Raw genomic sequence first — 13,297 nt, 5'->3', positions numbered from 1 at the left:
CCAGGAGTGTAGACACTGCTAAGTGTATTACTGCCCTCCACAGGTCAAATTTTGAACTAAATTGTCATATACAATATTCTAGTGCAAGTATATAACAATTAGTTCAAACTTTGATCTGTGGAGGGCAGTAATACACTTAGCAGTGTCTACACTCCTGGAATTCAAATAGAGAAGAAGAAGAGAGCTAGTTCAATAAGAGCATTTGTGGTTAAAATATTAAAAAATAGAAAATGAGCAAAGGTTTCTCTAGATAAGACCCTTATTTCTCGTCTGGGATCGCTGTAAACTGTAATTTTGACCTTCAACCGTTTGGGCTCCATTGAAGTCCACTATATGGAGAAAAATCCTGGAATGTTTTCATCAAAAACCTTAATTTCTTTTCGACTGAAGAAAGAAAGACGTGAACATCTTGGATGACATGGGGGTGAGTAAATTATCAGGAAATTTTAATTAGAAAGTGAACTAATCCTTTAACTCACATTTTAAGGCAGCAGATGAACTTTCATTTCTAAGTTTAACCATCAGCTGAAAAAGTTTTACAGCATGTATGTGTGTGAATGTTAGAGTAGTTAAGTGTTTAGTCTAGTTAATAAGGTCTTGTTCATGTCACACGTAAAGTTGTCTGTGTTTCATGCTTATATACTGGAGTCCCTAATTATGCCGATCCTGACTACATGCTCTGAGTAGTACTGTACAATAAGAATGTTATTTGCCATAACCTGGAAATGAAAATTTCTTAGAATTAATAAACAATGAGTGTACATTGGCAAAACAGGTTCATTGATTGTAATATTAATTTTATTACATTAAGTTAATTTTATTAACTTATCCACATTTGTATAATTAACTATAACTATTTATTATTAATTATCATATTTATTTTGAGATAATTTGCTACATTAGGATTCTAAAGTTATGACCCAAAATGCAAATCGCCTTATTATAGTGCCAACTAATGTCAGACTGGTGTGTGGCTGTGCACCTGAGTATAGCGTGAACGACTGCGACCATCCTACTAGGTTTGGGGTCTCTACGATTTACAATTTATCTCTGATGCCCACACACTTTTAGGGCAGAAAAATAATGAGAATGAAAATAAAAAAAGACTGAATAGGTATATTTATGTGATTTTAGTGAATTACATTTGACTGTGATCTGCAGAATCTCTGGTCATATTGTTGTTAAATGGTGACATCTAGTGTTGAGCTTTTGAATTCTGAACATGTAGTGAAAAACATCATTAAACAGACCAATTAGCTATTTTTAGTTAGTTTATAATGTTACAATAAAGATTTGTAAATTGTAAATTAAAAATACCTGTAGATTATAGATTTAAAATATAACATCAGCAAAATGATGGACATCTTTTTTTTTCCTTTTTGACATTTACTTTTTGAGATCTTTTAGCCTAACAAATTTTTGAGATGGTCAAGTGGGAATTGTTTGATTCTGGAACTAGTTTAAACTCAGTTGAACTTGTCTAAACTAACCTTTAAATGAATATCCTGTGAAACTATCAAATCTGATCATGCCCACAATAACATGAATTTTAAAAGTTATTTATGCATTTCGTACAGCAGTTTTAAAATAATATAAATCACATTGTATTATACAGAAGACAATCTTTAAATCCAGTCTTCCCCATAATAACATCATTTTTAAAAGTCATTTCTGTTATTTGCATTTCCCTACCTATTAAAATAAATCTAAATTGCATGTATCATATAACAAATTACATTTAATTTCATAGTGGACAAGTTTTATGTAAAAATTCAAACATCCCTTAACTACATCCATCAATCTGCTTTTCTATTATGTTGGTAATTTTCAAACGGCCCCTTGGCATGCAGAACCTCTCCCTCTCTCTCTCTCTCTATCTCTCTGTCTCTCTCCTTTTCTATCTCGCTTTCTCTCCCCACCCTGCCTAATTTCAGCTGAATTTAGGATGCCTTTGACCCAGCACTGGATATGCATATGTGAAAGAGGGTGAGACAGCGAGAGAGGGTCAGGGACAGACAGGAAGAGTGACTCAGTGTGTGTGTGTGTGTGTGTGTGTGTGAGAGAGAGAGAGAGAGAGAGAGAGAGAAACAGAGAGAGTGCGCAAGGCTGAGGACACAGATCAATGCATCTTTGTGCTTGCTGCCTCAGCAAGTGAAGGTGAGAGCAAATCAAAACAAATGAAAAGCAGACGCCTCTGGAGAGAAGCAAACAGCCTCCAATCAGCCTCTGAGGGAGGATGATTACTGTCTGCGGAGAGCTAAAGGAGTGACTGTCAAGGCAGGTGCTGTTTGAACACAAGCTTATGTGCGGATTTGAGTCATCTTAGAGTATCTTTACTGCACCCACTTACTGGACAACAAGACCTCTTGTGGATACTGAAACCTACAGAAAAATACCTGCAACATGCCAGGAAGCTCTAAGGTTTGGGTCTCAGGATGTAACTGAAGGTAGGCGCTTGTGTATGTACAAAATAAAAGTCTATTGTTTGTGTTGTGGTCTTCATCTAATTTCTGCACAATGTAAAATTGCTACTGATTAGAACTGGATAGTTGTTGTGCCAGAGCCGTGGCCTAGCGGTTAGCGCATGAGCTGTGGTGCTCATGTAAACGATACGAGTTTGAATCCTGCTCGCAACATTTCTTGATCCCATTCCCCCGTTTTTCTCACTGTCTTTTGTGTGTATCTGCAATAAAAGGCTGCATGATTGTTGTGATTTCTGAAGGAAAGACTGTGAGTCTTGTGCTTCATAGACTACAATCTTTCCTAGACTGACTTCAGGCTGTTGTCATGTGTGGTGCCACAGCCTGGTGCCACCCAGAGGGGTCAGCTTGACATCCACAACAGAACATCAAGAAAGAGAGATGCTAGGGGGAATGAACAACAAGATGATCTGAAATGTTTGCACATTCAAGGCTGTGGGCTGAGGGAATGTGTGTGTGTGTTCGCTGGAAATGTGATGGCGAAACAGTAAGTGATGACGGAAAGTGACGAGGTTTGCCTCACAGTAGTTTATTGTGACACTTCAAAGTCCCATGATTTTTTCTATTTATTCATGTCATGATGATATATTTTAAAAACACATACATACATACATGACGTTTTTGTTTTTCTATCATGGAGCAGAACTTTCCATTTTTAAATTGTTTTACTCTGAGCAAATTATATTTTCATCCCAACCTTTCGCAAAACCTGATTTTTACACTTTAATTCATTCTAAGCTACACACTGAATAAAGAAGTGTAATGAAAAATGAGTGAATGCAAATGTTAAAAAAACAAAAAAATATAAAATTATATATAATATATAATATTATATACTGTATATGTTCTCAAACCAATTTATTATACTATATATATATATATATATATATATATATATATATATATATATATATATAATGTATCTAGTCTGCATCTTTAAGTGTGCAGACAGTATTTTTTTAAACATTTCTATTAATACATTAATACATTACATTAGCATACATTGAGTATGCTATTTATCATATTTCCATATGAGCTGGTCTCCACAATATAGTTGATTTCAGTTTGCACTTTCCTTTTAAGGACATTTGGTGCCTAAAATGTACGCAAAATGTCGCACACACACATTTTTATAACAGCCACTTATTAGAGTGGTTCATTAGAAAATTTACTGTCAGTCGCTGATTAACACCCTCTTTGTCAGGCGAATTATCAAGGTGCCCAAGGTGGGTTGAATGAGAGAGGGCAGTTGAGCCTGGCTGGCGGGGGGCCAGGTGTAGCAGCGGAAAGGAGAGAGAGTCAGGTCAGAGCAGAACAAAACGTTTGTCAGTGTGTGAAATATTTAATTAGTCACGCACACACACACACACACACACACACACACACACACGCAAATGTTGACACAGTTTAACTCAGAGCAAAAAGACTACAGATTCTCTATATTTCTGTAAACTGTATTCGTTTTTTGAATAGATAGATCAGAGGTAATGGAATCTGAATGTGTGACAGCGCACTTGTACTCTCTTTCTCTCTCTGTTTGATATCACTCTGTTCTTTTGATTTCACCATGTTCTCTCTCATCTTTTTGCTTACTCTTTCCAAATTGGATTCATCTGGTTTAAGCATGAAGGTCTTTTGTACATTCTATTATAAGGTCTTGTGCTCTGAAATAGCACAGTCGTTATTGAAGCATTGTATGAGGTTTTTTTCTTTCTTTCTTTTCATTTTTTCAAATCATACACCTCATAATAGATTGCACCCCAATTTTGCATTTTCATTGAATGTCTTGATATAAAGTATTCATTTCAAAAGTAACTGCAGGCGGTAGCAGATGGTTGATAGTTTTGTATGTGGGTCATTGTCAGAAAACAGTGCCATTTTTGCCACATGAATGTGTGTCCCCATGACTGACTAATTATATAATTTACAGAATACTGAACTTAGTCACATTAGCTGATAGATTTGACTCCGAAAAGCGTGTAATGCAAACTAAATCTTTAATCAAATAAAACTTTAATTTTGTTTAAAGGTTAGATTTCGTTTCTGAATATAACACATTTCACGTTTTCATCAGCATTACATTTAAATCGGTTATATAGATTATATATATATATATATATATATATATATATATATATATATATATATATATATATATATATATTTGACTAACATGAGTTTAAGATTTTAAAAGAGTTTAAAATAGATTTTTTCCTTAAATACTTAAACGGTTAGTACACCTAAAAATGAAAATTCTGTCATTTATTACTTACCCTCATGCCGTTCCACATCCGTAAGACCTTCGTTAATCTTCGGAACACAAATTAAGATATTTTAGTTGAAATCCGATGGCTCAGTGAGGCCTCCATTGGGAGCAATGACATTTCCTCTCTCAAGATCCATAAAGGTACTAAAAACATATTTAAATCGGTTCATGTGAGTACAGTGGTTCAATATTAATATTATAAAGTGACGAGAATATTTTTGGTGCGCCAAAAAAAACAAAATAACGACTTATTTAGTGATGGCCGATTTCAAAAGACTGCTTCAGGAGGCATCGGAGCATAAATGAATCAGTGTATTGAATCATGATTCAGATCGCGTGTCAAACTGCCAACGGCTGAAATCACGTGACTTTGGCGCTCCGAACAGCTGATTCGACACGCTGATTCATTATGCTCCGATGCTTCATGAAGCAGTGCTTTGAAATCGGCCATCACTAAATAAGTCGATATTTTGTTTTTTTGGCGCTCCAAAAATATTCTCGTCGCTTTATAATATTAATATTGAACCACTGTACTCACATGAACTGATTTAGATGTGTTTTTAGTATGGATCTTGAGAGAGGAAATATCGTTGCTCGCAATGGAGGCGTCACTGAGTCATCGGATTTCAACTAAAATATCTTAATTTGTGTTCCGAATATTAACGAAGGTCTTACGGGTGTGGAGCAGCATGAGGGTGAGTAATAAATGACAGAATTTTCATTTTTGGGTGAACTAACCCTTTAATGCATTTCTTATATGTGACACCATAACACATAATTCAAACAGAGAGACACTTCTATTATAGTCTTTATTTTTATATTTACTTATGTTTATACTGGCCTAAGTTCAATCTCTCTCTGTTATGGGAAAAATCATGTATTTTTAACAGAAAAATATTGTTCTTGACACAAAGCACAATAATTTATGATTATACATGAATATAAATACATTTTTGCACTAATATTTAATCCTATTACATACAACCCCAAAACATTTTGAATGAAACTGGGTTGACACAAAAGAGAAGACAAATGTCAGTTTAGGGTGTCTAAACTCGGTCCTGGAGGGCCACTGTCCTGCAGAGTTTAACTCCAACTGCTTTTCTCCAAGTTTCTAGTACGCCTAGTCAGACCTTGATTAGCTGATTCATGCGTGTTTAATTGGGGTTGGAGCTAAACTCTGGCCCTCCAGGAGCAGGGTTGGACAACCCTGTCATAGGGTTTTAAAATTTCTTATAATTTAATAGAATTTTCTGAAGATTTTTTTTATACATGAAAACAAAAAAATAAATGTAGAATTTTTTAAGCAAAAATGGCACAGTTTTCTGAGTATGGTTTTTGTAGTCCAAATAACATTCATTACTATTCACCTTTTGTCTGCCTTTTTCAGTCTATTTACTTTCAAAAGTTCTCTTTCTCCTTCCACCCCAGGTGCACCATAGTGGTCAAATACATTGATTTCTACTCAAGTCTGCCTGAACCAGTTATACTTGAGATGGGTAGACGGGCAGCTGATCACACCACTCCGGTGCCAGTTCTCGGAGAGCCCGCCCTCGTGGGGACACGTGTCTGGAGGACCGTGGCAAATGGGACCAGTAGTATGGCGGCCCTCACACTGACTCATCACTGTAACGTCGGTGTTCAGACATCACCTGCAATGAGAAACAACCAACTGCAGCTGGACGGCAAACATAGGGACGCTTGCAGCAATCAATCAGAAAAAACAGTGATCATGCCACCTAATGGCCACATCCCAAACGAGGCTGGTAAAAAGGAAGATAACGGGAAAGAAAAAACAAGAAGTATCATTATTAAACGAAGAAGTCTGGAGACTAAAATGAAAAAGGGTGTGACCTTTGAGGGGCTGGAGAGGGATATTTGTAAAAGCATCAGGGAAGAAGTGCAGTGCCATAACCGTCCAATCAGAACCAGTCCTCCGTTAAGAGGTGTGTCAAACAGCAGGCTAAAACCGCGACGTAATTGTCACTTCACAAATGGGAGTGTGGTTGACTCTGAGGTAATGGGTGGGATCAGCAGCGACATCAGTGAAGGGGAGGAGTCTTCGACTGGACAGAAAAAAACTTTACCTCTGCGTTCACCTCCTCACAGACCTCCTATGACCATCTGCAGTAATTGTGGAGGAAGGCAGAATCCAGCACCTCCTGGACTCCACAACCAATCCAGGACAATTACGCCGCCAACTTCTGCAGGTTCTCTAGGACTCCAGTCGAGACATTCATCTCCTCTTTACCCTGGGAGGGACGTGCAGAAATACACGCAGATAGAAAGGCACACCGACCGCAGCGTTACACAGTCAGAGCAGCACCCCGTGAGCCCTAACCTTCATTCTTATCTCAACATGAATATAAACAAGGAATGGCCATTATCTCTGCTGCCTGCTCAGCAGAGTGAGGCATCAAACCTCACTAATCATCACGCAGTCAAGAGGGAATCTACTGCTGACACACACATTAATCATACCAGTCGCTCATCGGCTCTAAATACACATACGCTCACTGTTACCGTGAAAGAGGATAGAGCTTCAACAAAGGTCGTAAACACAGTCTTGAATGCTCACAAACCTCACAACTCTTGTCCCCGCAGACCTGTGTCTGTTAACCCTCCCCAAACACACAAAAACAGCCCAACAGAGAAGCTAGCAGCCACACAGGTGACAAGTACCAGAATACCATATGCGAACACCCACTTTAGATCATCTCATCAGCCAAACCCTGATGAGAAACAACCAAATCAAGAAAACCAAGCTGCACCCACACACTCAGAGCCTACCCAGCCACAAAATAAACCACACATCAAACCTTTGCAAACTACTTTGAAACAACAGATATCCCCCCAAACTAGCACACCACAGAACTCCAAACCTCAAAACGGCGATTGCTCACGATTAAGTCAGACAAGTACGCTTTCTAAATCTCCTACCTGTTTTCATTTACATTCAAATGTTAAACACCAAACTATAGTGCAGAGTTGTGTGAATGAAGGTGTCATATCCTCCACTGCTTCAAACATTCACAGACAGGTTCAATTCCCTAATGGATTAGAGTCCAAGTTTGACACGCACACTAAACCATCAATGTGCTCACACACGAATTTCGGCATTAAACCTCAAAGCGGGACGCAAATCTACGCTGACACAGAGTCAGAATCCTCAACCTCGGATTCACGTTTGCATTTTGCTCTGGTAACACACACACATAAACTCTCAGGGCCTCACAGTGAATCACGCCACGCATCAACACACACCGGCACTCTTTCGCCCGCCGACACACACAAGCAAGCTTCCCACACATCCACGCAGCGAACAAACACCAGTGGAACATCACTGCAGGGTATATCCACACATAAAGACGCACTGTCACATCCTTATCGGGAGTCAAAAAGCCAAAATGACACTCGCTTATTTTCACATGCCCCAGATATGTCAACCCATCACAAAGCAACACTTACAACGCAAATAATCAACCATCAGAACCTCTCAAAGGCATTTACCACCACTCAGACTGAGGTGGAGGTGCAATCATACACCAAAGAACGTTCTCAAACTAGCCCCGGGGTCAAAACAGCCTCGCGCGCTTTGTGCGTTCATTCGAAAACGCCACGTAGACAGACAGAGCCTACGGTTCTCAGACGCTCTGTCCTGAATCAGCTTAATAATGACACTCTTGAGTCCTCATTACTAGCCATCGCTTCCGCTAGGGCTTTTCCTCAAGCTAAAACACTCAATGGGAATGAGTTTAAGTCTTGGAGTGACACAGAGTCAAAGAAACAAACTCAAATTAAGTCAGCAGAACCAGAACGTCAAATGATCAATGGCTCACAACACTCGCTTCAGCCACCAAACAAACCACCTCCCTCTGTGAACCCTGCTTGTCGACCTCCCAAACCTTCTTCTGCACCTCCGAAAGCACCAACTTTTAAATTCATACAGAGGGGCAGTGAAAACAGAGGCCTGAATGTGGCCTCTAACCAAAATCCACCTCTGGCACCTTCAGGCAGTTTGCCTAACCAGTACTCACCGAATGACGGGAATCTCCAGAACTCAAAAACACAGATGGAATCTCATTCTGAAGCAATTGGGTCTGTCCCAAATGAACACTGTTCCCTAGCGCACGACCATCCGGGTTCTGTGGTCCGGTTGCTGCCAGCATCGCCTCACTGTGGCAGTCCACGGGACCCTAAGCATAGATTAGAGACAGTAGAGGCGAGTCTGCATTCCAACAAGGAAAGAATCACAACTCTTCTCAACTGTATCCAGGACCTGGAGATGAGCCACGCACTCAGCAAAGGGTGAGAGATTGAGTTATTCAAAGATTAATAGACAAGTGTGACCGGCGTGATGGATGTGTTAAAGGTAATTGTGAAAAATTCTCAGAGCGGAGCTGCAGGAAAAGAAGGTAGTTGTGGTTTAATTTGTTGTACATTTGGTTTTAGCTCCAAGCGGAGGTCAATAAGGGCTGTAAATGAGCTCTAAATGCATTTATTAATGTGAGTGCAAGGCCAAAGGCATACTAAAACAATGCTTTTTAAAATCCTTTTCTTTGCCTGTTTGCTACGTATGTAGTCGCCGATGTTTTCGGACTGGCCAAGACCTTAGTGACTGTTCCACCTGTCAGAAGACTGCATGTGCTGTCTACAGGTGAGAGTACCCAGTGAGACTATCAACCATTTTAAAGGGATATTCTGCATTCACAGCATGTCGTAATTACCACAATTTTGAGATGACAACACATGGCGGTCTACTCGGAGCTGTACAAGTCGTTGGACTCGGAATTAGAGTATGCATTTCTATGGCAACACTATCAACGCCTAAATGAATCTGCAGTTGGAGCTCTCAAAATTTTTTCACCTTACAAATTGTAATTGAGCTCAACAAGGACGTGAATGCATGGTGTAAACGCATCTATAGTTCCTCCAAAATTGAAATTTCTGTCATCATTTACTCACCCTCATGCCATTCCAAACCTGTAAGACTTCTTTCTTCTGTGAAGCACAAAATAGATATTTTGACAATTTTTTTGTCCATAAAAGTGAATGGGGTCCAATGTTGTTTGGACTCCAACGTTCTTATTTTATCTTCTTTTGTAAAGGAATGTCACAAGATGGAATGTCATACAGGCTTGGAATATGTGGGTGAGTAAATGATGACAGAAGTTTCATATTCCAGTTTGATACAATTAGATTCAAATTCTATTTATTTCCATAGCCACATTTTTTTTAAAGAAAAGAAATGCATATGCATTTATTAATAATATTTTTATAATAATATTTGCATTATTATTAAAGTATGGGTGTTGGGAGAAAATGAAAACTAATTTTACTTGCAATTACACACACACAAGCATATATTTGTACAGTATTTTATGTATACAGAATACATGTGTAATTCCAAATACAATTTGTGCTTCTATTTATTTTATTTTATAGCTATTATATATTAAATATAATGTGTCGCAGTCTCCTCAAAAACCATGAAGCAGCACAACTGTTATTAACATTGATAGTAATAAGAAATGTTTATTGTTAAGAAATGTTAAGCATCAAATCAGCATATTACAGAAATAAATAACATTAAATGCATATGCATAATAAGTAGAAAACAGTTATTTTAAATTGAAATAGTTCACAATATTACTGTTTTTATTGTATTTTTGATTAAATAAATGCAGCCTTGATAAGTCAAATTAAACATTTAAAAAAATCTTACTGACTTTTGAACACTACTGTAAATGTGTCCAATTTTTAAGGGGGAAAAATTATGAAGCATGAACTATGAGAAATAGAAGTAACTTGAAATGCTCTCATTTCTATAGCCCGACCTTTTCTCTTCTCTCTTTCCCGCTTTTTTTTTTTTTACTCACTCTTTGAGTTAGTGTGGAGTATGACTTCCGGCAACAGGAGAGAAGATTCAAGGAGCTCTTCCAGAGTCTTTGTCCACCATCCCCAGAGAGGAGAGAAGGATATGAAGAATCTCTTTCTTTACTCGCCTTACTCATTCAGAATCACAAATTACACCAGCTAAATGCCAACATTATGACCCGTAGTCAATCTGAGAGTCAAACCCAAAGTCAGCCTCAGATTATTTCTCAGATTCAGTGCCAGATTCAGGCTCATTCTCAAATTCAAACTCATTCTCAGTCACAGATTCAGTCTCTGCCTCAGGCTCAGCCACAGATCGTATCTCGGATTCAGCCTCACTCACAGATTCAGATTCCGCCTCCGATTCAATCTCAGAATCAGATTATATCTCAGATTAAGTCTCAGACTGAGATTATGCCTCCACTTCTGCCTCCGATTCAGATTATGCCTCAGATTCAATCTCAAGCTCACCCCGAGAATCAGTGCCTGTTCAAGGCCAAAATCAAGAGGAAGAAATTATGCAGGAAGCTGTTCGGCTGGCTGCCACACAAAGTCCAAAGGAAATGACTACATCATGCCAAGTATCTGATTTTCATGCATGACTCTCAACCCTCTGGTATGCGGAGTCACAACTCCTTTTGGTCGTAATGCAATCTGAAGTCTGACATATTTTGTGGAATGGAGCAATATTACATGGCATTCTGTGACTGTGAACTACCAAGGATTTTAAATTATGAAAATAGTTTTCCTTGGTGAATGCAATTGTACAAGATTTACTTTAAAAATTCATTCTAAATTCCCTACAGTTACAAGGAACATTATGCTTGCCTTGACTAAATATGAAGGGTTTTGCACTTAAGATGCTTTTTTGGGACATGACATGATGAGGATATACTTCACTTCCTTTTTGATCTTCCAAATGGACAGCTATCATCTGTTAAAGCCAGAGGACTGTGATGGGACTGACATATGGAGCTTCAATGGCTGAATTTTAGCTGAATAAATCACAGATTCAAGGTTATGCAACAAAGATGTTTTGTCTCTTTTCTTTTAAATCAAGCCTCTCTTCCTCCCCACACATGCTCAAATATAAAAAGATGACTTTCACATGAAAGAACACAGTATGTTAACGGTGTTAATTTACTGTTTTTTTTAGTAAGATTGTTTGCAGTAGCAGTTTAAATTTCAATTTTTTTGGATATATTTCAATTATATTTATGATACACTTTATTCACAATTATTATATCCACATCTATGTAAAAAAAAAAAAAAAATTGTAGCTGTTGTTGTTTGTCTTTTGACAAAGATATCCTGTAAATTTAGTTTTAAGTTTCGTCATGTCATATTCAATATATATATATATTTTTTTTTATCAATTTTACTGGCATCTAATTTCAGTTAAAAAATAACATATTAGCTAATGGGAAGTACAAAATTAAACCAAATTCTCCTGAAATTAATAATATTACAATTATGTATTATTATATATATATATATATATATATATATATATATATATATATATGTGTGTGTGTGTGTGTGTGTGTGTGTGTGTGTGTGTTTTATTTTTTCTTGTTTTTATTAAAAGTGATTCTTATATATACATTGTTACTTATTGTTAATATCTAGTGGGTTTATACTTTTTTGCGTTTTTCAAAAAAAGCATCATTAACAAACATTTTGACTGTAAGTTCATACGAGAAATTGTTGTTAGAATACAATGTTACAAATGTGTATCCAATCGTTTGTCCTGATACACAATGAGGAGAGACAGGCGGTTGGTCTGAAAGCAATCAGCTCCGCTCCTGGCACTCCCAAAGGGAAGTGGACGCATGCTTCAGGTCTCCAAAGCCCTAAACAATCTGTGGCCTAACAGGCTTTCTTAAAAGACTTTGAAAGTCAAACAATGTAGGAAGAGCGTGGCGAAGCATGAAGAACCTATGATGAATTAAAAGTTTGGCTGCCCAACACACTCATGGTTTTATATGTAGAAGCACACTCTTAAACACAAATCCACTCCAGAGCTATTCATGCCCTGGTAGCTTCCTTTGATTAATAAGCTGTTGCCAGGGGCTATGCACTATTTTGGACTAGATTCTGCCTTAACTTAGTATCTAAAAAAACTGAATCTCTGCAGTGCGTGTAAAGTGACAGGAGCCCCAAATGTCAGCATCTCTCCACTGCACCGAGGGGTTGGGTTCTCTCGCCATGCCAAAGAGCAAGTGGACCTCACAGCCAGCCCTCGTCCAAGAGAGCGAGTGCCATTGTAATACACTCTTACAGGCCAGAGGCTTTGGAACAAAACAAACCAGAAAGGGCAGCATTGCTAAGCAATGCTAGATCAGATTAGGTCACTTTCATGATGTTGTATGATGCTAGTGAAGGTGAATATTTAATTTGCATATATAATGTATGGTGCAGTTTTAAAAAATGAATAATTAACTGTCTACTTTTAGTCTGTGGTGTGTTTAAAGGCCATGTAGCTGAGTGCTAATGCAAACCCTGATATATTTGAGACTAAAAAGTGTTTGATGGGTTAGTTCACCCAGAAATTAAAATTATGTCATTTATTACTCACCCTCAAGTCGTTCTTTTGTTTTGAATCAGTGGTTCAGAGCGCCAAAGTCACATGATTTCAGCAGTTTGACATGCGATCCAAACCACTGATTCGAAA

At 37.9% G+C, this 13,297-nt stretch overlaps 1 protein-coding gene across 2 annotated transcripts; it reads left to right on the top strand.

Moving 5' to 3' along the window:
• The first annotated feature begins 1,878 nt into the window (after nucleotides 1–1,878).
• LOC125262075 lies at nucleotides 1,879–11,649 on the top strand. Of its 2 annotated transcripts, XM_048180636.1 has the most exons (5): nucleotides 1,879–2,447; nucleotides 2,768–2,967; nucleotides 6,178–9,054; nucleotides 9,329–9,403; nucleotides 10,638–11,649. In XM_048180636.1, exons 2-5 carry the CDS (start codon nucleotides 2,957–2,959, stop codon nucleotides 11,188–11,190), a joined length of 3,516 nt encoding a protein of 1,171 aa, XP_048036593.1. In that variant the 5' UTR covers nucleotides 1,879–2,447; nucleotides 2,768–2,956; the 3' UTR covers nucleotides 11,191–11,649. The 2 variants fall into 2 exon arrangements, with proteins under 2 accessions (XP_048036593.1, XP_048036594.1); XM_048180637.1 differs by lacking the exon at nucleotides 2,768–2,967 and having other exon boundaries at nucleotides 1,882–2,447.
• Nucleotides 11,650–13,297: the final 1,648 nt, after the last annotated feature.

This window comes from Megalobrama amblycephala, unplaced genomic scaffold (genome assembly GCF_018812025.1).
Source record: "Megalobrama amblycephala isolate DHTTF-2021 unplaced genomic scaffold, ASM1881202v1 scaffold587, whole genome shotgun sequence".
Classification (NCBI taxonomy): domain Eukaryota; kingdom Metazoa; phylum Chordata; class Actinopteri; order Cypriniformes; family Xenocyprididae; genus Megalobrama; species Megalobrama amblycephala.
This window is presented reverse-complemented; position numbering and strand designations above follow the sequence as displayed.

Excerpts from the sequence above, each read along its gene's own strand:
- LOC125262075 (XM_048180636.1), top strand. Across the intron at positions 9,055-9,328 it reads AGCCACGCACTCAGCAAAGG|TCGCCGATGTTTTCGGACTG; the intron begins GTGAGAGATTGA and ends CTACGTATGTAG. Across the intron at positions 9,404-10,637 it reads ACTGCATGTGCTGTCTACAG|TGTGGAGTATGACTTCCGGC; the intron begins GTGAGAGTACCC and ends TCTTTGAGTTAG.